Source organism: Plasmopara halstedii (assembly GCF_900000015.1).
Source record: "Plasmopara halstedii genome assembly, contig: Scaffold_650, whole genome shotgun sequence".
NCBI lineage: Eukaryota > Oomycota > Peronosporomycetes > Peronosporales > Peronosporaceae > Plasmopara > Plasmopara halstedii.
Genome location: NW_020187567.1, coordinates 174821 through 198590, shown reverse-complemented (window position 1 = coordinate 198590; position 23770 = coordinate 174821). Strand labels below are relative to the sequence as shown.

The window sequence follows — 23770 nt, the reverse complement described above, 5'->3', positions numbered from 1 at the left end:
CTCGGAGCTCCAACGAAATTAAGTACTTGCTTTGCTCTTCTATCTCAAGATTGACATAACATATTATGTACATTTCCGATAGCAAATATGTCTGCTTTTGCTTGCCGGAAAGCTATCAGCGCTCGTGTTTCACGGACATCTTTTTTACAGAGACCCATCATTTTCATTAGTATCGATACTTTAGTGCAATGTGAATTCGTACATTGTATAACCTTGTTCTTCACTCAATGTGGTTGGACTTATTGAAATTACCCCTTGCACTTGATTACACTCTCAACATTCAAAAAGGTTTGTATTTTATATCTTAACAGCTTATTCTTTATTTTGAAGTAGTGCATGATGGCTACATAACCAACGCGTATGACTAAATGATGATGAGTTCTTTCCACGGACGTTACAACGTTGCAATGCTGCCCAACTGCTACGTTCAATACAAGCTAAGTTACTCTCATCACTGACCAAAGCGTCGAGTAGACTCCGGACGTACTCGCGTTTGTCTTCGCTGAAATTCAAAATTGTAAGTTTGTCAAGCACTTTTCGCGCCTTTGCTTGATCTTGAGACTTAAGTTGCTGCTCCATCAGTGCAAACTCGATCTCATTCACCGGATTAATTGTAGCAAGTTCCATGCGTTCTAATGCACAGTAGAACGTTCGCAATTCTTCCCATTGCTGAGGACCAGTGAGTCCACTTGCTTCACCAACACTTAGTCCGTTCGAAAGAATCGCACGTGCTTCCATAAAAAGCATTGTTTCTCGAACAAGTGGCATTACAAGTGAAAGCAATGAGGAGGTGACACTGACACCGTATTGTGTATTTGTGGTGATACTGCACGGGATTGTAGAACCAATTTCACACGTCTCGCACATAAAAACAAGCGGAAAGTGCACTTCCTCTGCACGTTGCTGTTGAAGACGTTTTAGCTTGAGAACCCATTGCTCTACTGAGTAGCAATTTGCGCGCTGTGTTAAGTCGATTCCAAGATCCACTGGTGGTAGGAAAAGCCACAGACTTGGCGGCAAAGGTTCAGGGGTAACGTCGTCACGTGCTACGATCTGATTTTTAACAGACATCAGTTCTTTTCCACTTCTTTCACGCTCAGGCTCAATAGCTTGAAGTAATTTGGTAGACTTTAGTAACGATAAAAGATGTTTCTCTTCAAAAATTGCTGTGAGCATTCGAATCGTAGCTGCATTTGTTACTGTAGTTGCTCGAGAAACTTCGCGTTCTTTCGGCTGAAAAACTTTGTGCTTTGCAATGAAGTCAATTGAAGGTCTTGATGCTGCGTTCAAATGTACGCACTGACGCACGAGACTCTTCATATCACTGTTTGGTACAAATTGAGCAAGCGATCGCTCGAAAAAGCAACCGTTTGCGGCTTTGTCAGTAGTTTGTACATCGCGCAGGCACTCGAACACATCATACGATGTTTTACAGTCTTTAAACTCTTCCAAACGGCGTCCAGCAGCGTAAATTTTGATAATTATGACGCCAAGACTCCATATGTCCAGCGACATTGCTGCACGAAAATGATGCGTATCCTCCAATAAATAAGCAGCAACTTCAGGTGGCAAGCATTCTGCCTGGCTGCTTGATAGAATGTCCATATCGTAGCGAGATAAATTGTGATCTACTCGTGACGCCTGCTCGAGGCCCGAGAATTTTAGATTCTCGTCAGATGCATTTGCTGTAAAACTATTCGTGTCGAGTGCTCCATGAACTAAAGACTGAGAATGAACAGCACGAATAGCATTTACAAAGAGAGAGACTTGGTGTTCTGGAGTTTGACGAGATAAAGCGAAATGTGCTTGCAATGGTTTCTCCAGCACCAAGATAGAGCATTTCAATGTGATAGCGTCATGGAAGTGGCCAACTTGTAAATCGTAATCAAGCGCGTCGTCGAACAACTGGGAAACATGACAGCGACCTGATTCATTTTTGGACATACACCTTAAAGCATATTTTTCGCGACCAGCGTAATCAACGTCTTCCTCGACAAAAAATTTCAATACAAGCTGTTTGACTTGAAATCCTCCGGACAGTGCGTGTTCAGAAGATTGATTGACAAGTTTGCATTCGACGAAAAACGCAAACGCAGTTTCCTCGATCGAAGTTTGTGGATCGAAAGAATACTGAAACGTGTTAACAGTTAACATTGGAGCACCTTGGTCGATATTCACCGAAAGCAACGTGGTCAATGCTGATCGTAGAGTATTTCTAGCCGCACTTCGCTGATCTGATGCCGTCATACTTGCTGTACTGTGAGTACTTAGCAGTTCAAGAGAATGATTGCTATCCTTACGCTCGTACTTTGAAGTGTCATGGTGAGAATGCTGGTCTGATTCATGTGGTGTCTTTAGGTCAACATAGCCAGCGTTGATCAAATTTGCTGTTGTAGTGTACGAAAGTTCCGAATTAGTAGGAGACATTGGCACAATAAAGCAAGTGTCACGATCTTCAACCTCTTGTTTGCCTTCTCCACTCAAAATCTGACTTCCAGAGAGCTCACTCTCGATCGTAGTAGTAAAATGGCTCGAGCTTCCTGATCGTGTGGGTAAAATTGATTTATCGAAAGGATGTGGTAAAGCCAAAATCTCATCAGTTTCGTGAATTTGCATTCGCCTTCGTTTTCGCGCTACGAACGCTAACATGATGCCGACAACCAGAATGGTAGCTATACTAAATACGACAATCGCGACCGGAATTGTATCCAGACTACTATCTTTCTCCATTGTAGACACAGTTTCGCTGCCTCTTGACGAGGCTGAAACAGAATGGTTGTACAAATCTTTTGATTTATCCATATCTGTCGCAGTGCCCACTATCGAACTTCTTACTTCTTGAGCTGGGAAATCTAACGTTTTTCGTGTATCTGCGTCGATTTTTAAAATTTCAACGTCAAGCCACGAATTTAACTGCTTCTTGTTCGTAATAGACTCAGTTGATAAATTCATGACATTTTCTCGAAGATCAATCAATGATACTGTGCTCGGTAACTCATAAATGAAAGCTGGTATTTCGTAAATTTTGTTCTGACGAATATCGCTGGTGAACAAACAGTAAACGCGTCAGTGTTTTCTGCAGTCGGAAAGAGTGTACGACGACGTACATCGAAGAAATGCTCGAGTTTGCAAGGGCAGAATTGTCAGCAAACTCAATCGAAAAGTTACTGAGTCCGCAGTTTACGATCGAACTGTTGGATCAATAATGAGGATGAGACCAAAATACCATTTCTATCTGTAGCTCACTTACATTGTCTGGATAGAAGATGGCAGCACTAAATGAAGGTTACCATGGGAAAGTGGGATTCCTTCCAGGTATCTGAAATCAAACTCTCCGATTAACTCGTTACAAACAAATCATTAGTATGATCTCGATAAACTTACAATGCCCTGAGTGCTGAGAGCTCAGCAAAAGCTGTAGAGAGAATGTTCACGAGTTTTTTCGGCTGATATCCTGGAGCTGCTAGCAATGAAAATGTAGTGACTGAAGGTGATACAAGGAAATCAACTTCAGCAAATGCTGACGAGAGTCTCAGTTCCGAGGCAGATGCGAGAACGGATGTTCCATTGTCTATGTAAAAATTCTTCACCGATAGTGGATTGAAATATGCCGAGTTTTTAGTGATTGAACTGGTGATACACTGCACAGTCCACTTGGTAGCAGACTGGGATCCAAGTCTTACGTGGTCACAGATAAGGTCACTTGACGTAATAACGTTGCTCCAATTCGAAATCAAGAAAGTTATCAGTAGAATCACGTGGAACGACTGCATTTTCTTTAAAAGTGTCGAATTTATGATTGATAGTCAGTAAAACTTATCTTCACGGCAAGATTACGGTGTACGCGCTAGGCGTAGTGAAGGCTTTAGTTGTAGTTGAAACAAAAGCAAAATGAAGATTCGAAATGGGAAGGACCAAGAAACTCAAGTTGAAACAGTCTGACGTTAACATTAAACGCTCTTTTATTTGAAAAGTCAACTTGACGGCACCATAGCTCCTTCCGTTTCCAACGGCCGACTGGTCTGCTGGTAGCGTACTAACTGATATGCCGTCAATAACGTGGGTCTTTTAACTAGAATTTTGACATGATGACACGATTGTTGTTTGTGAGAAACTTATAAAAATTAGACTACTTGATAAAGCATTAATGATAATCAACGATGATGAAGGGAGGCATCTATATTATTATTTCTATGAGGATCATCTAATGACGGTAATTAACTTTGCTCGGTAATGGTATCCGTTAAAGCTATTGTGTCGTTTCGTGCGTAAGTATCCTCGCGCCTGTTCATCATGTTTGCTGGACATTTTGACTGAACGGGCTCAAGTGAAACGTTAAAATGTTACTGCATCATTACATGATATCTACTGACGTAACAACTGCGCGTTCTAGCTCGATTCAGTAAACTTCTGCTCAAAAGCTCAGAACTAATGAAAGCAAAATTGACTTGTATTGAGCGTGAATCGAAACGCTCAAACCTCTTTACACTACGCCTTGACGGAACATTGCAGCCGCTACGCTCATAAACGCCGTTATGTTGGATCCAACGTGAAGGTCGCCCGCCGCATTGAACTCCTCCGCAGTAGCTGCTACGCGATCGTGAAGATTGTGCATGTACTCTACACATAAACATGTCAATATATATATCATAATCGTAAGATTTTTCGTCGAAACGCACCTTCCACAATCTTGTCCAGCTCGCTGTCGGACAGCTGCGTTGATGAACCAATGTTCTTGTTAATCAGCGCAAAAGAACCTCCATTCGCCGCTTTGTTCGGACCGAAGGCAAGACCGTGCTGCTTGATAATGTTGATGGCTTCGTCCGTGCAGGGAAAGTTGGCACCCTCAAAGATACCCTTGCAGCCATTCTTGACAAGCAAACGCACGGCCTCAGCATCCACGTCGTTTTGTATCGCGCATGGGAAGGCATAATCGCAAGGAGTCTCCCAAAGACGACCTTCTTCACTCGGATAATAGTTGGCAGTAGTGGATGACATGATGTAAGCACCTAGACGTGCATTGCGCTCCTTTTTAATACGTTTGAGTTCTTCCAAACCCTTGCGTGAAAAGCCTTGTTCCTCAACTACATAGCCAAAGTTGTCACTCATACCAATCGGAATAGCACCCAAATCTAACAACTTGTGTGCCACGTTTAGAGCCACCGTGCCACTTCCCGAGATCAGACAACGTTTGCCCTTGAATGATTCTCCACGAGACTTAAGAATGCGATTAGCAAAGTGTGCAACGCCATAACCCGTAACTTGAGTATAGTGGTAGGCACCTCCGCTTAAAATTCCTTCTGTCCCTCCAGGGTGTAGTTGACGCAGTCGCTTGTATTGTCCAAACATATATCCAATCTCCTGTGGGCCAACACCAACACCAGAAGTGGGAACATCTGTATGAGGACCAATGTAGTTAGCCAGTTCTGTCATATAGCTCTGGCAAAAGCGCATGATCTCTGACTCGCTCTTGTCCATTGGATTAAAATCTGAACCACCGTGTGCACCGCCGTATGGACCCGCTAATGCGTTACGAAAAATAGTTTCAAAGCCTAAAAACTTGGCAGTGCCATGAGTTGTGTCTGGATGGAACCGTAGGCCACCCATATACGGACCAAGAGCGCTCGAGAATTGCACACGAAAGCCGCGGGTCACACGACTGCTACCTTCGTCATCAATCCATGGGACACGAAATTGGATCACACGCTCGGGCTCCATCAATGTTTTCATTACCCATGCGTACTTTGGATATCGATCAAAAACGGGCACGACGGAATTGACAAAATTCTGCACAGCCTGCACATACTCGTTCTATAGACGGAAGTAGGAAACGTTTAATAACAAAGAAATATAATCTATAAAAGACTTTCATACCTGGTTGGGATCACGACGAATAACTTCGTCCATCAGCATATCAGCAGCCTCTTGACCATTGCGGAACCGCTTGTCACCCCCGCGGCGAAAAAGCGGTTTATTCTTCCAATGTTTCTTGCCGTGTGTAGTTCCATGAACGTCCGACATGAGTGATGAAGTGGAACGAGCCATGGCAGGTGCCATAGGCTTTGAATAGCGAGAGAGAGTCCACAACATTGCAAGATTCTAAGTCTGAAGATGGTTGTGGTGGTCGAAAAGAGTGATATTTGTCATCTTTTAAGCTCTTTAAACGTAGCCAATCAATCAAAAAAAATATATCACGTATTTAATAATGTGGTAACAAAAGATTGAGCAAAGTTTATGCGTACTAGACGACAGCTTGTATCAAGTTCTTGTCCAACGACAGAAACGATGCTATTGGGTTCTTTAATTTCTGTAAATTTAAACATGCTGTTGCAGCAAAGCAAAGCAAGCAGGAGCAAGGAGATGAATCAACATATTTGCTGTCAATTTAGTATAAACAATGGTAAGTTAGATAATTTATCCGTAATGTTTTGTGACCCATGATAACTTAAAATTGAGCTCAAACATAATAAATCTGAAAGTGTTTAAATTAGACGAATTTACAGCATAACATTTCTCACAATGCTCTAATTTTTAATGGAGATGACATGGTCAATGATTCTGCCACATTCAATGTCATTTAACAAGCAAAGTTGTAGCAGTTTGCAATTAAGAGTCTCGCATTCCCGAGCACGAAGTGATTTTCGCTTATAAGCTTGCGCATCAACTTTATTTTTAAGATTTAGCTTATTTTCTTACAGTGTTGTAATCTGTTTACACTGTTTTTCATTATTAAAGCTGATCAGAGATGAGAAGCTAATTCATTGCAAAATAATGTTTCTGGGGATCTGTAGTTTGGTCAAAACCTCACTAAGCTTACGTACAGTGTAAACTATCAGTTACTCTTGACGATGCCTCTCGACTGAAGCATATTATTTCGATAGGCTTTCATGCCTGACTGTAACGATCTTCGCCTTCGTGACCTTCCTCGTCTAATCTGTGATTTTTCTTCTAAACCTGGTCGATGCAATCCAAATTGTCTCTGAATTGCTTGATAGTGTAGCTGAGATGCCCAGTCCGAAATATAGCTTTACCAGTATTTGGGTCGGTTTTGATTACTACAAACCAATAAATACGTCCCTCACTTGTTTGGCGAATTTCATCAAGTACTAAGCAAAAAATCTTCCTGCGAAATAATTTGATATCACTACTCGTCAGCCGTACGGATGCCCAAACAAGCTAGCCGCGAGAGCAGAAGTTACTCGTTTTTTCCGCTTTTTAGTGGGCTAACGAGTGATCAAATACACCGTACATTTTGCTACATGAAGCCCAATTTACAAACCTTGAGTAGTACTAGAACTTGAAGTCATACTTACTTATGCTAATTGCCTTAAAGCTGGCTTTGGAGACAAACATATCTTTATAGTTGTAGCAGATATATATTAATAGGCAGACATGTAGTTATTCATTTAGCAGAATTATTCATCATTATTCACAAACACAAAAGTGTTCGCCAATAAAATATGATAAAAACGGCGCTAATTACGTACAAAATATATAACATAGGGCTAATTGCCAATACTCTTTTGACCAATCAGTATGTGCTTGAAATTTCAATTGATCAAATAGAGGGTCAGTTTTGTTAGACACGTGTAGCTGCCAAATCTTTTATTTCTATGATGTACACGACGCTAATTTATCGCATGTCATGCCCAGCAAATATGGAAGAAAAAAAGCAACCATCCACCTGAATATATGTGCCAGATATTGCCGAAAAACAATCGAATTTTGTGCACGCCTTGACACTACGGAGAAAACAAGAGCCCAGAGCTACCAGCGAGAAATGATATCACACTGACAGCAAGGAGCTAAGGAGGCAATACGACAATACTTGCTTTTAAGCTTATTAAATAGTGGTGTTTATCCAAATCGTGAGTCGTGGATCAAAATGTTGGTTTGTTAATAGAACCGAAGTGAATATATTCATGTCCTTAGTTCGCAATTCTGTGTTAGATCTAAGCCTATCCGTTTAGATCATTCTGGCAGCTTCTACAAGCAACCTTATTTAGCCAGACCAGTGAACGACTACCATTATGTTCGGGTACAATATCCTTAATCATGATAGTAACTGTGAACATTAACGTAATACTTGTGACGTCATCCACGCACATTATGCGGTGAATCTCAGCCCATTCTGCGAAGCATGGGTCACACGATTAAAAAGATCAGCACGGGCAGCAAACCTACGTACACATTCTCTACCGCCAATTTGGGTTTCAAAAAAGCAAGTAGCAACTTTAGCAAACTCAACGCAGAAACTAGGAGAGATATTGTCGACTAACGCGAGATACTTATTTTTGACACTACAAGATTAATAATGATGTTGACTCATCCGCAACATGATTGCTAGCCAAACGAATTTGCAAGCTATAATTATTTTAGTGAGTGTTTCGGACCAACGCACTACATAGTAACAATTGTATCTGACATCCATGCTCGACGATGCGTGTGAGATCTAGCTCGTCATGATTATCATGCTTTCTAGATAGCGAAAGACACGCTAGGACTGATCTTGCGCCGCTAGTTTTATTGCTTGCGCTTCTTATATAGATCAATTGATTGCCACCACGGCAACGGGAACTTCTACTTTGGTATGTTGCACGACATGATGCGTCGCACAAATACGAATTACTTGTTTTCGAGACGCACTAGGATGGTCTGCTATGATGATTTATCCTCAGCTAATTACCAAGCAGATTATCACTATTTTTCTCTTTCAAACAGCGGGGAAGAGCCAAATATGACATTTTGCTGCATCAAATTAACGAATATAATGATATGAACGCGTTGCAGACTATACAATCATACAAATGGTGTGCCTTAGAAAGTTTCTGCTTGTCTGCTTTTAAAGATTGAAAACAAGTTTCAACAACCCTTTAATACTCTGCATCGAGTGAATCCTCGAGATTGCTTCTGATACTGGTCTGATCGACTAAATCGCCAACGCGATACTCTCAAAGTTCTGTTAAAGCGACATTGTTGCAAGAAGAGAGAAGTATAGCCATCTACAGGGCTATCGCGCATGTGCGAGAATCCTCATCGAGTAATAAATCCTTAGACTCATTGTCACGAGTAGTGATGAATATTTTCTAGCCAACTATAAGCTGTATTGTGCAGAGTACCACGCTCACATACGGCGTGTGTTTGCAATTAGTGCTAAATATTGCCAAATCTAAGTGCGTAAATTCGACATCTCAATCACACCATATGTATCTGAATCGCCTTAGTAACTTCTAACGACATATTAAGATTACACATGACGAGCGCTGACACTAAATCATTCATAGCTTACCTTTAAAAAGACATTTAAACCTTCTTGCCTGGTAATGAGACCAGGATAATAGGCGCGTTGCAGGGGAAAATCGCCGCTTTATTCAATTTTGAGCTCTACGAGTTCTATGAGTGTGATGTACCGTGGTGTACCCCACATTACACCAAGGTACCAAAATAACCTGCGAAAGATGAAGGGTCTTGTGGCTCTCATGATTTAGTAAATAAACAGGGCTTCTTTGTCGTATGTAGTCTACCATAAACAGAGCCATCGAAGACAGCTTCCCTGGATGTGTTTGCAACTTAATTGAGAGTGTCCGCCTGATCCTCAAGACGAAGTCGTTTAGCTATTTCTGCGAAGCCTCAAACTCTTACTCGACTAGAAACTGCTATAGACTGATAATGAGGATAGTACCAAGATGTATTGTTACTGTTTAGCCAGCAAAGGTTGGTAAGACTACGTGTATGTTGATTAAGACGATGTCTTGCAATGAACAATTCTCTTACATAATATTTGGTTAAATCATTTGTCCACAAAAACCCTTACTTTACTTTTTCCGCAGAAAACTACTGGAGAGACGCGATCGCTATTACTTATTCTGAGACCGCAGCAGCTCATCAATCTGAAAGAACTTATTTTCTGCACCAAAGCTATTGCAGCATCACGCGGGCGCCTATAAAGTTTATGCTTTCTGATATAAATGTTTTACAAATCCACTTGAATTTATAAAGAAAGAAGTGCATGGCACGTAATGTGTTCGACTCCCAGCCATTTTTAAGCTGGTGAAACTCCATTCAGACCATACCTAGAATAAGTTGGTATTTTGAGACTCGAGTCCAATAGCTTTAGACTTACAGGAACGTACAAAAGGGCCTCCCGCCATCTAGCCAACGTCCCAGACGGAAGTACTAACGCATATGGTATTTGTATATGTCATCCTTAATGCCACCACGTACGGTCAATTGTTGGAGACAATCGCGTGTCATACGTTAGTGGCGTTACAAAGCATAAATGTTGATGTCGACAGCCGGAGCCCTGGGATGGAGTTTTTATCCTAATTAGCAAGAGACATGATTCTTGGGGCTGCGCATCACTAATCTAGTCTAAACGAGGTCTAATATATACCCTCATTTTATTGGTGAGCCACCATGCGCGTGTAAGACTAATATTTTCTCGAGGGTGATCATTTGTACTAGCCCAGCATTTCGTGCATCTCAAACAAGACAGACTGAAGCGTAGGTCATTGATGTCGGATGCAACATCTGCATGTACCATGGTGCCGCTAAGTAGCTAAGAGGTCACTCTATTTCTTATAAGGTTATATTCTAAGCGCGATAGTCGTGTGATACTCGATACATTTGAACTCAAGCTGGAATGGTATTCGCTGCAGCATACAATGTTCATGCGTTTAATCCTCCTTAGCCCAGAATAGTTTGTAATTCTTCATAGAAAGATATAAGAGTCACTATTTAACCCAGGCCTACAGATACACGACGTATTTGAGATATTGGCATGATTGAAAACGAAAATGCGGAGGAACGTGTTACTTAGAGCTCCATACTTTATCCAACTAGCTACACAGCAACCTCACCTTCCATATTTTATAAACATCTACACTAAGGCGAACATTAATAATTAGAAAGATCTCGCAACATCTCACCAACCCTGGCAATCCTTTTTGTACGGCTAAGCGGTATAGGTGTGGAAGCGCATTGTAACTTCTGAGCTCTCAAACTCCGTGTTTTCCAAAGCCTTAGCAACGCACACATGTTGCATCTCACCAATACCTAGTGCCTTATTTTCTACACCCCAGTGGCTTTCTAATTAAAAAGAGCTTCAGATCTTCGTCGCTCGAGAGCAAGCGAAATATTTACAGCTTCAATTAATAAAAAGATTTGCTCTTGACAGTAGAGCTCGGTCACTCGCAAGAGCTCAATCTTTGAAAGGGTGAGAATCTGCACGTTGTTTGACCAGCACATTGTATTAAGCTAATCATCCGTTGGAAACGCAGCTGTTTAAAGCGCTTCGTTTATATGTGCAACCTGAGTTTATACTTTTCATTGCCGAATTGGTCACTGTTTGTCGGATGTGAAGCATCACATTGAGCGATTGCGAGTAGGGCTCGGATAGATCCACTTAAAGAAGATCTTTTGGCATGGACTAGTCGCCGATATCTCTCAGTGCAAAAGCAAGTACACAGAGGGCTCTATGACTGCTTTTTAAATGCCCCAATTTGGATTACTTTGTTGATAAGCATGACCTGTAAGTAATTTAGCCGAGATAAGGCCACTGCAGATTAGACAATACACCTGTCTCATATATACTCAAGTGTTGACTTGGCCTGGCCAACCACTTGCATATGTTCTGTTCAGATTATACCGACATGGCACATATCCTCACCAATTTCTTGGAAAAAAAATGTGCCAGGTACTCCTTAGGGAGGTAGAAAAGGCGGTCTATAAAGATATGGAATAAAACCTCATACGTGGCCGATTCTGGCTTCTCCAAGCCTAAATCAGCAATTTATGCTGTTTGTTACGCTTCATCTTTTACTTCATACTGTGTTGTGCTCCAAGTAGACGCCAATGAGCAATATGCTTAATTATATATGCTTCTTACCAGCTCAAAACGGCAAAAATGATTTAATAAATAGTGACAATAGCTGTTGCTACCAAGTGTACTATCATCAATATTAAGGCGCAGTTCCTAGGCTCAAAGCAATGTATAATCAGTACCAATCATATGTCGCTGCAAACAGCGACATCGATAACCCATTTTTCCCATGGAAAATTAACATCCCTCGCAATTTAACCCTTTGAGGAAGGATATTTCATTTTGCCCGATTGAGGTGGTGAGTGCGCATTTGCATCACGTTAACTGCAAGTTGTTAGATTTCTTGCACCTCAAAGCGATATGTAGTGTACGGATTAGACACAGCCTATGTCACGCAGTTAAAGCTCTGATTTCAATTTCGGAGATAGATATGTCTAAGCGCTTGGTACATCTATTTTTCGCTTCAAGTTTCGCTCTCTTACTGACGGACCGCACTAGTACGAAGAATGTGTAGAGCTCATAATGAGAATAAAAGTATGGTATCAGATATAAAACACATGATTGAGAGTATAACTATATAAATGACGTGCGGGTCAGTGAGCGATGCATACTTTTGGGCCAATATTTACAACGAGTAATTTATATGTGGCCGAATGTGAAAAGTTTCAATATGTATAATTCTTGCCAGATGCTTCAGCATTCTTGGCCAGTTTGCTGGTTCCGGCAGATATCTGGTGAATGAGTTTTGTATTCGGTGTCGCGTCCGGTAGTACCAGTATTGTGGTCTTGCAGACCTTGGTCTGAATAAAATGATTTTCTCGTTGCTGTCAGCAGCATTGTCACCGGTGACGATACAGACAATGTATATGGACAATTTCTGTAAAGTTGGCTTGCCAGAAAGAATTGTTTCGAGCCGCCATAGGCGATTTCCAGCAATATGCTGTTGAATTGTGTAAAGATGTATGGTGCAACAATGTTCATGTTCACCGCGACTAGATGCCCACACACCTTATCAAACAAAATCCGGGTAATCGCGTAGTGAAGTAATTCTCTGAAGCAATGCGCGGGGCGGATATGATGCGAGAGAAAATGAGCCCATCCAGTTATCTGCGCGAATTAACGCAGCACGTGTTTCTCTAGGTTTTGTATCGATATTATATAAGATTTTAAGCATCGTCCGCTCCCTTTGAACACCGCCACGATGAGATTTTAACTTGGCGGAAGGGTTATTGGAACGGCTCAACTTGCTGGGAGAAGCATGGATTTTCTTCGTTGCAAAAATTGGCTAATTCATCTTGAAAGGATTGGACGACAAGTGACGAGGGAAGTACGCAATGACTGACATGCGGGCACACAAAAGCAACATGCAGCAAGTAGATGTAAGCAGAACAACCAACAATTAATAGCTGATAGCAAGATTTTATCAACCCCTGATAACCTACCTACATTTGCGGAGATGGTTTTGTTACTTTTTGGATTAGCGTTGATCTCACAAAGCAAGAGGTTGTGGATTTGTAGCAGAGAAGATCGGAGCCAATTAAGTTACAGTCTCTGTCTCTCTGTTCTTACTAAAGTTGTATTTTAGCTCCGCTCTCGTGCGCCACTCGGACGCAAGCTAAGTTACAACCTTATAACCTTTAAGGAATGCGAATACTGCCTGGGTTTCGAAATGCCAGCCATCAACCTCGCTCGCACGAGCTAGTTGGATGCAAAATATTTGTAGAAGAAGTTTTTTTATCTCAACTATCCCGTGTAGATGAGCTTCTGACGAATGGCTCGAGCAATTGTTTTTTAAATTCCCTAGCATTACGAACATATTTGAAAAATGACTCATGTCAGTATTGCCCGCACCTCGCAACTATTGGTAACAAGACAGATCATGGAATCCGGCCACAAAATGCGTCTCTTATAATATTTATATATGTTTGATTTCACTTGGTCTCGCAGTGAAAACCTTTGTGAGTTTTGCGGTTCCACCCCAGTGAGATTCTTCTTGTGTCATCAACTTGGCACACCCTCTGTGTAAACATTTCCAAACATTAAACAGAGGCAAACAGAGGGCAGCTCTGTTTAAACGGGCAGCTCTGTTTAAACGGGCAGCTGATCGCACCTACCACTAGCGAGTAAAGCCTGGCCGGTTGCAAGCTCGAGACTTGGCCGGTAGCTGTACCAGCATGTCCTTCAATATGAGAAAAGTGAGGTGCTGAGCGTTAAACTTGACGTCGATGATGGCAAGCTTTGAATGACAATCTAGTTGGCAGAGCTAGCTTGTAAGATTGTAAAACGGGTGTGGTTACAAGTTTCCCCCCCGGTGCACAGATTTGATCGTATACTTGCTGGTACTTCTCCATGAAGGAACGATTTACTATATAGCCGCTACGCCAACCGTAAACAGCACTCAAAAAAATGAGGTCAAAATATGTTCTTGAGGCAGCTTCCGAGCGAGTGTTTTGATCACCGATTGAACGGATGGCGCACACACAAAGATGTCTAAGGGCTTCACCGTGGACCATAGAGCAGTTGTGACTGTATGTAATTCATTACGACCCGGTCGAAAATAGCTACAACTCCTGCTCTTATTCTGCGGCAAGGTATCGATACACCCTCCGCCCTTAAAAGCAGGCATAAAGAGCGTGACGGAGGCGGAGCGTATAAAATGACGCATCTCTTGGAAAGATTTTGTAGACGGGGGTACCGCATGCCGAACTTATCTGATGTGGTCGCGGGTGTCTGAATGAAACTCGGAGCGTTACTTTCTTTTAAAATGCCTCAGATGCATTTTATGCCTCATTGAATATGACTTGCAGTTCGCTAGCGTAAAAACAGCATAGCTTGTTTAACGAATCGCTAATCAAGAAATTCGATAAATTAGTTTATGTTGTGATAAATGCTCGTGAGATCTAGAACTAGTATTTGTAATGGGGAAGACAAATTTTTGGCTCGGCGGTGCTCACATAGCTTTCACTTTGTGCATCGTGTGGGAGCGTTGTGATGGTGTAAGAGCCCTATAATTGTGTGCGTTAAACTCATATTACTGCCCCTCGGACTGCAAGCGAACCTTTTAAGCAATACGGTGAAGTACATTGACTAGACTCTGAGTCGGTGGGGTACGTATGCTGCTAGCTTCGTGCTATGCAGTATGTAGAGGTCAATTACTTCAGATAGTAAAATTGATATCTAAGAACATTCACGCTTACTTTACTTAAAAAAATTATCCTTCTTAATAAGATAAGTAGAGAATGGTTTGGTGCAATCCGTCGTATTTGTATCAATTAAAGCGTGCCCAAAATACCCAAGGCTTTCTCTGTGCGTGGCGCATGACAGCTTTCTTGCATCAATCTTTAGTTGACAACATACTCGAATATTCCCAAACCATGTCTATAAGTACCAATAGGAGCAGCCTCCGCCCGCAATCTCAATTATGGCAAGATGCATGACACAAGGTTCTAGTATCGTAGATGATGCGATGGAAGCAAACGATAAATTCAACGCTGCAAGCTGTTGATAAAGATGCTCAACTGAGAGCCATACTGACATATAATGCCCGCAATTTTGCTAACTTTATAATGTCTGTCTCTATGTTTGCATTACGCTGGAGCACTACCATGACAAACTTACCTTCATTTGGTACTGACCCTTATGCTACACACGCCCATTCGTGCGCAATGAGGAATGTATGCAGACCTGAAAAGAGTTCAGATCATGAGGACATGGCCAATTCTCGGGTAAAAGTCAATTCATGCAATAATACAGAATTATCTGCACACGAACATTTTTGAGTATGCGAGATTTGAAAAAATGATGTTTAAAAAAATGCGGAGGCTCACCAAACCTAATTTTGAAACACCATTTACGTTTACTAAACTTCGGTACCTCTCCACACCAATGACGAAAAATTTCAACAAAATTCGTACAGGTTTCCAACTTGGGCAATGAGTGGGTTCGAACGCATCCTTGCGCGCGTAAGTGGCGACGCCTTAAGCTCGTACTGCTCATCAGCTATTGAAGACGAGCTTCGAAACCTACAAACGCGCATGAAAGCGTGCTTAGAGAGTGTGGAGCAAGCCCAAAAGGTTCAAGAAGCTGTGGCCAAGCTGGATGTACCCTTAAGCCGTGAGAATGCGGCCACATGCGTCGAGATCAAGCGAAAATACTCAAAATTTAGCGCCAATCTGAAACATTTCATTGATGAACAGCGTAAGCTTCAAGCTGAGGCTCCAGAGGCGAGTGCTGATGCCGAACAAAAGCAGAGCGAGCTGCAAAGGCGCGAGCGAGTCTTAAAGCTACTTGGAAAGATTCAGCACCGCATCACACGCAAGCGCAACGATACATGGATTGAAAAAAACTTTGCAGACGTAGATATTATTGCCAGTATAATCAAAAATGACACGTTCACGGGTCTTGACAAGGCACTGCGAAATGAATTGGTGTTGGTATTAGATCACTTGATCTCTGCCGTGCTGCTCAGTCCCCTGACGAGTCAGACAACGCTGGAAGAGATGGGCAATGTACTGAACAAGATGGCAAAAGTGCATGATGATATCGATGAGTATATTAGGTACGTGGAATTCTTTATCTTTACGAAACTCTGCAGTGTAAATAATTCGTTTTGAATCTCTAGATCATCGAGTGAATTACTGGAAAGGAAACGAGAAGCGTATGCTCCTCAGACTGTAGTTTCGAGTACCAATCCTGACGCAGAAGAAGAGCCGAAAGTGAAAAAACAGCGGGTAGAGTCGACCCCAACATCAGACATTTTGGTGAAGTTGGAGCATACAGCTGCTGCCGGCGACAATGGTCCGTACGAGGTCTTTGTGTCTGAACTGCCGTGGGGCACTACAAATGAAGCAGATGTTTCGTCATACTTTGGAATTGCTGGCGCGGTCTTGTCGGTCCAGATGCCCACAATGACAGACGGTAGTACAGTAGGAGTCGCTGTTGTTCGCTTTGCTGCGTTGGAGGGTATGACTCTCGCATTGCGGATGGATGGCTATCCGTTTAATGGCAAATATATTCGCGTGGCTGTACACAAGGCGAAGTGAATGACTGATCTATTGCTTAACAGACTAAGGCAAGCATCAATGTGTAAGAAAGATCTTGTATCACAAGGAGTCGGGCTTACCATGAAAATGAGAGCACTTTTGACCCCAATTATTATACATTTTGGGACAGGAACGTGCGACTGCATTACTTAATTCAAATACTTGTGGTTTCTCAGCTAGCTGATACTCACACGAATGAGCCTCTTGAAGTAATTTTGTCGAAATATCGCATCTCAATATGCGAGAAGCATGTTTGGTGGCACGCAGCAATCTGCGTACGTCTTAAATGCGCTCATTATAGTACTGAGCTTCACGAAAGCTTACTTTTTGGCTGTCATTTCGTTCTAAAAAGAAAGAGGCTGAGTGCTTCTTACAGCTTGGATGCTAGCAATCAGACAAGCGTCATCAATACCTTTTTGTTTAGCCAATCTCAAATGTATGGGCTATCCACCTTGATCTCAATTTCTAGTCATGCGAAACTTCAAAGTCACTAAAAATACCATGCCCACGTTGACGATGGGCCAAGTTAATAACAGTACAACACCATACCCAATCTCAGTAGTATTGAGCGTGAGTGCAAATAAATATTCAACTTGCATGACTACGATCTGGTAATTTGATCATCCACAAGCATCCCGCAACCACCCAACAGACGTTGACAGCCTTGACGACTTCGCGCAAACAGAAAATTTGTCCGCACAGTTCCTTCCACCAATTCTACATCGCAATCTATAGCCCCGATTCCTCAGAATCAGACGATTCTGGCAATTGAAGCTCAATAGGAGATTCCACTTCGTCTTGTACTGCTATCCTGTCTTGAGCAATGTCTTGGCTGTCAGCTTTTCTGGTATATAAGTCCTGTAACGTCATTGGTTCCATTTTCATTCTCATTGATGTTTCAGAGGTCACACTAATCAAACCAAACGGCAATTCGATGACATTTCTCATACAGTCATGATCACTTTCTTTTCCTGGCGTTATTTCTCCATCCTCCACCTCATTGCCTTCAGTCGTAACAACTTTAGAAACTGAGTCTCCGACCTCCCTATGGTGGTTTTTTATCTCAATCCTTGGCTTTCCATTCTCACTCAGCTGAGAAGTCTCTAAAACTTCACATCCTCCACAGTTAGCAATGTCCCTGAATCTGACCGTTAGTCCCTCTAACCTTTCGGCATTGTCCTCTACTTCAAAAAAGTCGACATAGGGTCCGTTTTGTTCTTGTTTTATAATAATTTCCTTTTCCCTCTTCACTGAGTCCATTTCGATTCCATGTTTTTCTGCTTCCTTAACGTATTTGCCACTCTCTTCGACAACCACTTTGCGCTCAAAACCTGCTATCTCCTTGTCAAATCGTCGTCTTCTCTTCTTTTTCCTTTCCACTTCAATAACATTTTCTAAATTCTCCACCGCGATTTCCAATTTTTGACGAAACTCTTCGATACTCTTAAGCTGCGTTTGCAGCGTCGTTGAAATCCAATCACCACTAGGTCTTAAACGCGCTGCCGCCACATGCAGCTGACGCAGGGATGACAAAGACTCGGATACTCGACATATCCGGCGCTGAATTGCTTTGTGTTCCTTTTTCATAACCTTTTGCAGCAGCTTAAGTTGCTCCGACGGCTCCATGCGGTTCAAGATGGACGCATACACGGCGTCGTCGCCATTGCAGGTCATGATGAGATTTAATACACAATGTACACATTATTTTTCGAAGTTGTATTTACTTAGTCACTACATAATATAAACATCATCGCACCCTTTGGCTCAAGAATCGACATTTTCTGTCATAATGCGAAAGAATAGCAGCAAGACTCGGTGGTCGCTTCAGCCCAAACACGACGTGAGTATAAATTTGATTCACCAAACGTCGCCCTTTAAAGCTATGCGATTTGGCCTTCTCCTCGCTCGGTGAGCAGATGTGCGAGCAAGAGTATGTTTAAAAGAGCTTCCTGACCGCGCCTGCCTCCTAGGGAATACCCCTTGCGACCAGAGCAGCATCAGTCCGCTATATCTGTACCCACCATTCGAGCAACACTGCTACTATCAAGTTCTGACGAAATTATACGACTCAACGCGCTTGCCTGGAAAGTAGGCACGTCGTTCTTCGGCTTCACAGCTGACTTCGGCGATGCAGGAGTCCGACAATAGCGTTATTCAGTGCTTGATCTTATAAAGGACAAAGCACATCTTGAACGTCGTGGTTGAGGCTTATCAAGTCCAGGTTTTGCTGTAAACGGCCCAATTTATGTTCATTAACCTGCCAGTACAGCTACCGACCCAGTCTTGAGCCTGTGAAGAGGAGACCAACTGACTAATGAGTGGCCGGTTGCGCTTCACAGCCTTAGCATTCTCCCGTCATCATCCACAAAAGACTGAAATGCAAGGATACGTAACCATGCCATAGTCTGCCGATCAATGCTATTAATCAACCTACACATGCAGCGTCTTGCGGTCTTGTCATATTGGACATGTTACGATCATAGCCCGAAAGATATTGAGGCTAAATCAATCGTCTTAACATAAAGTTAATACATCCGGAGTGTTACATGAGCTCACGTAAGTGATTCCACGACCACACTTTTGTGAGGTGAAGCGTTTAGATGAAGACGGATATAATGCTTTCCCATCCCCTGTAAACGTAGAGCAGTGTTCTGCTGTGCGTCGCTTTGGCGATTCAAATCGTTTAATCCAGTTGCTCAAGAGCAGCCAAAAGATATTTACGTAAATATCGGCCGCACGCAGTCTTTTTGGGAAGAGTGCGCGCCGCAACATCCACGAAACCTCATGAGGGCCAGCCACGGGAGCGTCGTCATCCATCGCGTCTGCTCGACAAGATGGAGGAGTCCCGCTTCCATGTTGAGGGATAGGTTGGTCGACCGGCGCATCAACGAGTATCGAACAAAGTAGAACGATCCGAGACTGAGAGAGTGCCTTGGTGCCGTTGACGCTTCAGATTTGACACAACATGAAATTACATATACGTGTATATTATTCAACTCAGAATTACGAAAGCGAAACTGATGAGAACAATGGAACTCCGTAGGGAAGAGATTGTAGACACTTGGGCAACTAATTCCACGTAGCGTGATGCATACTTCCACACTAAAACAAGTATATTTCGTGTTAGCTTAATCAAAACTATGTCGCTCACGAAAAAAGGAACAAACGTAAGGCTAACTAATTCACAGGCTACAAATTCCACCCCTGGGTGGAGCGTACGATTCCATCATCTATGCTTTAGTTAGCGTGGCCAAGTAAGAGCTACTTCATTTCAAGGCGCATGACACATCCGCGTTAGTTGGTAGCACTGTATCTTGCGTGAGGATAAAACACGAGCTGCTCTTCTGGACAGCTAGATACGTTTGGTAAGTTTATATCTATGGTTGACCTTTAAAGATACTGGGAATGGGTTGTACAAGGGCCAGAAAAAGTCAAAATGCGCCTGAAAGTGTTTACTGGGCTGGCGGTAAACATTCAGAAATGCCTGAATCATTCAAGTTTCCTGCTCCGTTTGACGCGCCGGCAATGAAGGGAACCTCGGTAGCACAACCGACTCGCACCGTGTCGCTGCTATCCAGTGATAATACGCGATCAACCCCAAACGGGCTGGTGTTATGAAACACTGGAGCATCAGCTTCCGCCACAGAATCGACTACGGGGCTGATGGCTTCCACGGTAGAAATGCCCACCGGAGAGTTGTGATATATCCCACAGTAGCTTCTTCTACTGGAACCTTAGTTTCCACGTGTGTTTTGTGCTTCAAAGCGAAACCCTGGCAAATTTTGTTCGTGATTTTTGCAGTCATGATGGCTGCGACTTTTGGATTTGGCAGGACACGTTAATTTCGTGTCGGAAGATACTACCTGAAGCAGTCGTGTGAAGCATTTCCAATGTAGAATGACATCTCCTTTAGCTTGCTCTTAAACTAAAGAAAACTTTCTGCTCAAATATTATCTCTTTAAAATTGTTTGGCTAATCCGCAAGCTGCCTTGACATTTCTAAAGAAAAGTATAGTACATATTGGGATGGGAACATCGCTACCGATCAATTTCTGATAGCAGCATACATTCGTCAAAGTGTATGCATTGTGCTTCGCGAGATTCAGAACCCAAAGTATTCCTTACGGGTTTCCATCATCCTCGTAAGTGTCAGTACTCTGGTGCTTCTGAGGTATACAATAATTTGTTCGAGCTCGTACCTCTGGATGACAATATCGCGCATCTCTTATGTCTCTATGATAAAGAAAAAAATTAAAGATCGGCAACTACTCACCGCACTCCTCAAATTGCGTTTACAAATGTGCTTAGATTATATTGGTACTGGGAGTCCTCCCATGTATACACCACTTTATTAAGCCTTGAAAAGGTGCAAACTCTCCGAAGTCTGATCCGACACGTCCATACTCAACTAGAAACACAGCTACTTTGCACAATCACGCATTCTGTACCATCCTCTGCGGTGGGAAATGCTGCGACGTTGACGCAAGCCCAGATTACTAGTCTGTAAGCACAAGCGATAAAACGACTATTGCACTCTCGATCACGCTGTGATTACATGTATCATCCATCTGATTATGATCATCGCGCCACGACGGAGCCCTTACGCGTATGTGCGCGCGGATCCTCCGCTAAAACAAAAAACATCACGAACGCATGAAAGTTGCTCCGTGTGTGTTTTCTAATTCACAGCGCATCAGCTATTTGGAGTTCTACCTGCAATTAGAGCGGTAGTGATCGGATGCATCCGTTCTTTACAAATACTGTACCTTGGGTATTGATTGAAAAAGTAAAGTGCTAATTACGCATTACATTCTAGGGGAGGCAGACGTGAAGCTGAGGTGTTGGTTATTGCTTGATTATACAAACGTCGAGGCGATAACTCACCACCTTAGTGCTTATAACTAACAGCTCAGCTATTTCTACCAGACAGTAACTACAGCTACCGACCAATTATCAAACTTGAAACACGGTCAAGCCTCAGACGCTACGGAAAGGATTTGCTGCGTTAAGCGACCCTACCTCTTATTCAAGATTTTCTAAGATGAGGGTGCACCGAGTCATAAAAGCAGCAACGCCAGGTCTATCTTGCCGATGGGGCCCTCAATTCTCATATGCATCGAAGCGAGGACATTTTTTCTGCTTCGCTAGATACTGGGAACAGCTCCGGGCGATCGTGCCGACCCGGCAACCGCTCCACGTAAAAGTGAACCACCGTTGTCCATTGATCAGCGACTGAGTGGGATGACCGTTTCGCAGCTGACACCCGTGAGCCCTTTCGGTGATTTCGGCAACTCAGCTTTTTTCATGATATCTTCGCGTGCGGCTAGATTTGAGATGGGTTTTATTTTTATTATGATAACCAAAATAAGCTACCGCACTAAGGGATTTGGAGCAACACCAGCGGCTAGGCACTGTATGGCATCCTAGGTGCACATGAAAACTCAGCTCCAGAGGATGAATGAGACACTGTTTCGTCTCCAACGAAACGTTTTACAGGAACTAGCTTGTAAGATAGGGATCGTCATATGGCTTCAACAACCCCACGAAAATGACAAAAAGCGTGCTATTTTCTTACGGGATAGCTCGATCCCACTTCGACGACAATCGTGAATGGTTCCTGATAGTGTGGTCACAACTGAGTCTTTTAAACTGAAGACACTGCGAGTGTAAGCAATTTTGGAGCGTTCAAAAACGACCGTTATTCTAATTGATATTTCTTCGAGTGCTTTGTCTGCCGCCGAAATCGGCGTGTTGCTTTTGAATTTTCTCGCTGCTAGCTGTAGCGTCGAGCACTCAGAAAATGGAATGTGATTTTGCAAGAAACTATTATAAAGATAATATCTGAAGGCTGAAATGCATTCCCCTCACCTAGACCTGAGTCACTCTTCGGCGGGTTACAGAAAAAGAGAGGTTAGCCAAACGATCTTTTATAAAATGTACCGAATATACACGCATGTACAGTGCTTATTATTATAGCAATTATTTATTGGAGCAGCTCGCACCAGTAACGCGGTCTCTCTGCGAAGAAAGCGTAACCAGATATCCGATATTCCTGGAAGGAATTCAAAAAATTTGAAAGAGTGGGAGGTGTAGTAGTCTATTCTCCGCATCCGGGTTTAAAACAGCTGGCTGTCTTTATCACTTGAGTTCTCTCATGTGTGGAGCTGACTGTTCATAAAGGTTTGCTAGACTCCCCACTTAAAATATTTCGTCGTTTCTCAGGGTCGCCGACAAAGCTAAGCATTCCATATAACAATCTGCCTGCGATGGGCATGCGCAGATTAATCTGAACAACGTACTTTGCTGTAATGCGAGATTCTTGATTTGAAATAATGGTGATGTGCAGCGGGGCTCCCGTAGCTCTTTGGCTTTGATGAGGTCAATGACCTTCGTTCTTTTCTTAGAACTAGTACGAGTGTACCGGATCGCAATCCACTTACTCCAATAGGAATTCCAACCTTAACCCAAGGCTAATTAACTCTGCTGATTAAAACGTAGACTGTATTTCTCAATTTCATTTGCGGCAAAGCCGCCTATATCTAAACCACTAGGTTTTCCTATCTATACAGTAAGACCTAATCAAATGTATAACTACTGGCAGTTCCAGCCACGTACTGAATTCTTGTTTAAACGTAGCAACACCATTGTATGGTCACACCATATTGTATACACCACACCATTTTGTGATCATACCAACTTGTGCGACCCACGTGAAAGCCCGTTATACTCTCCGCCATTAGATTGTGAATACCTACAGTTCGCATTCAACTGTCGCCTCAAACGAGGCTCGCGTGTTCAAGACACCACAAGATTGCCAGGGCCTTCTTCGTGAATACTCTGCTTAAGGAGCCCTTTGACGAGGACACGAAAGACCCCCCAGCCTCGCCGGTTCCAAAAACGTCCGGGAG

General features: G+C 42.8%; 7 protein-coding genes across 7 annotated transcripts; 2 read left to right on the top strand and 5 right to left on the bottom strand.

Annotated features, from left to right (window-relative positions):
* Positions 1-129: 129 nt before the first annotated feature.
* On the bottom strand, positions 130-3773 carry PHALS_12693 (Protein kinase-like domain; the record flags this gene model as incomplete). Its single annotated transcript, XM_024728293.1, has 7 exons — positions 130-139; positions 203-272; positions 357-418; positions 488-3043; positions 3108-3191; positions 3251-3319; positions 3385-3773. 7 exons carry the CDS (start codon positions 3771-3773, stop codon positions 130-132), a joined length of 3240 nt encoding a protein of 1079 aa, XP_024578784.1.
* Positions 3774-4483: 710 nt separating this feature from the next.
* PHALS_12692 (glutamate dehydrogenase) lies at positions 4484-6057 on the bottom strand (the record flags this gene model as incomplete). The annotated part of the gene is made up of 3 exons (XM_024728291.1): positions 4484-4620; positions 4680-5811; positions 5875-6057. The coding sequence occupies 3 exons, from the start codon at positions 6055-6057 to the stop codon at positions 4484-4486; spliced, it is 1452 nt and encodes a 483-aa protein (XP_024578783.1).
* A 4897-nt stretch (positions 6058-10954) lies between these two features.
* Positions 10955-11247, bottom strand: PHALS_12691 (uncharacterized protein; the record flags this gene model as incomplete). The annotated part of the gene is made up of 2 exons (XM_024728290.1): positions 10955-11062; positions 11143-11247. The coding sequence occupies 2 exons, from the start codon at positions 11245-11247 to the stop codon at positions 10955-10957; spliced, it is 213 nt and encodes a 70-aa protein (XP_024578782.1).
* A 4387-nt stretch (positions 11248-15634) lies between these two features.
* PHALS_12690 (hypothetical protein F443_05208) lies at positions 15635-16863 on the top strand (the record flags this gene model as incomplete). The annotated part of the gene is made up of 3 exons (XM_024728289.1): positions 15635-15690; positions 15738-16379; positions 16443-16863. 3 exons carry the CDS (start codon positions 15635-15637, stop codon positions 16861-16863), a joined length of 1119 nt encoding a protein of 372 aa, XP_024578781.1.
* A 16-nt stretch (positions 16864-16879) lies between these two features.
* Positions 16880-17462, bottom strand: PHALS_12689 (uncharacterized protein; the record flags this gene model as incomplete). Its single annotated transcript, XM_024728288.1, has 5 exons — positions 16880-16887; positions 16944-17095; positions 17168-17207; positions 17276-17306; positions 17364-17462. 5 exons carry the CDS (start codon positions 17460-17462, stop codon positions 16880-16882), a joined length of 330 nt encoding a protein of 109 aa, XP_024578780.1.
* Positions 17463-17592: 130 nt separating this feature from the next.
* PHALS_12688 (uncharacterized protein) lies at positions 17593-18537 on the bottom strand (the record flags this gene model as incomplete). Its single annotated transcript, XM_024728287.1, has 1 exon — positions 17593-18537. One exon carries the CDS (start codon positions 18535-18537, stop codon positions 17593-17595), a length of 945 nt encoding a protein of 314 aa, XP_024578779.1.
* Positions 18538-18652: 115 nt separating this feature from the next.
* Positions 18653-19011, top strand: PHALS_12687 (uncharacterized protein; the record flags this gene model as incomplete). The annotated part of the gene is made up of 2 exons (XM_024728286.1): positions 18653-18771; positions 18834-19011. 2 exons carry the CDS (start codon positions 18653-18655, stop codon positions 19009-19011), a joined length of 297 nt encoding a protein of 98 aa, XP_024578778.1.
* Positions 19012-23770: the final 4759 nt, after the last annotated feature.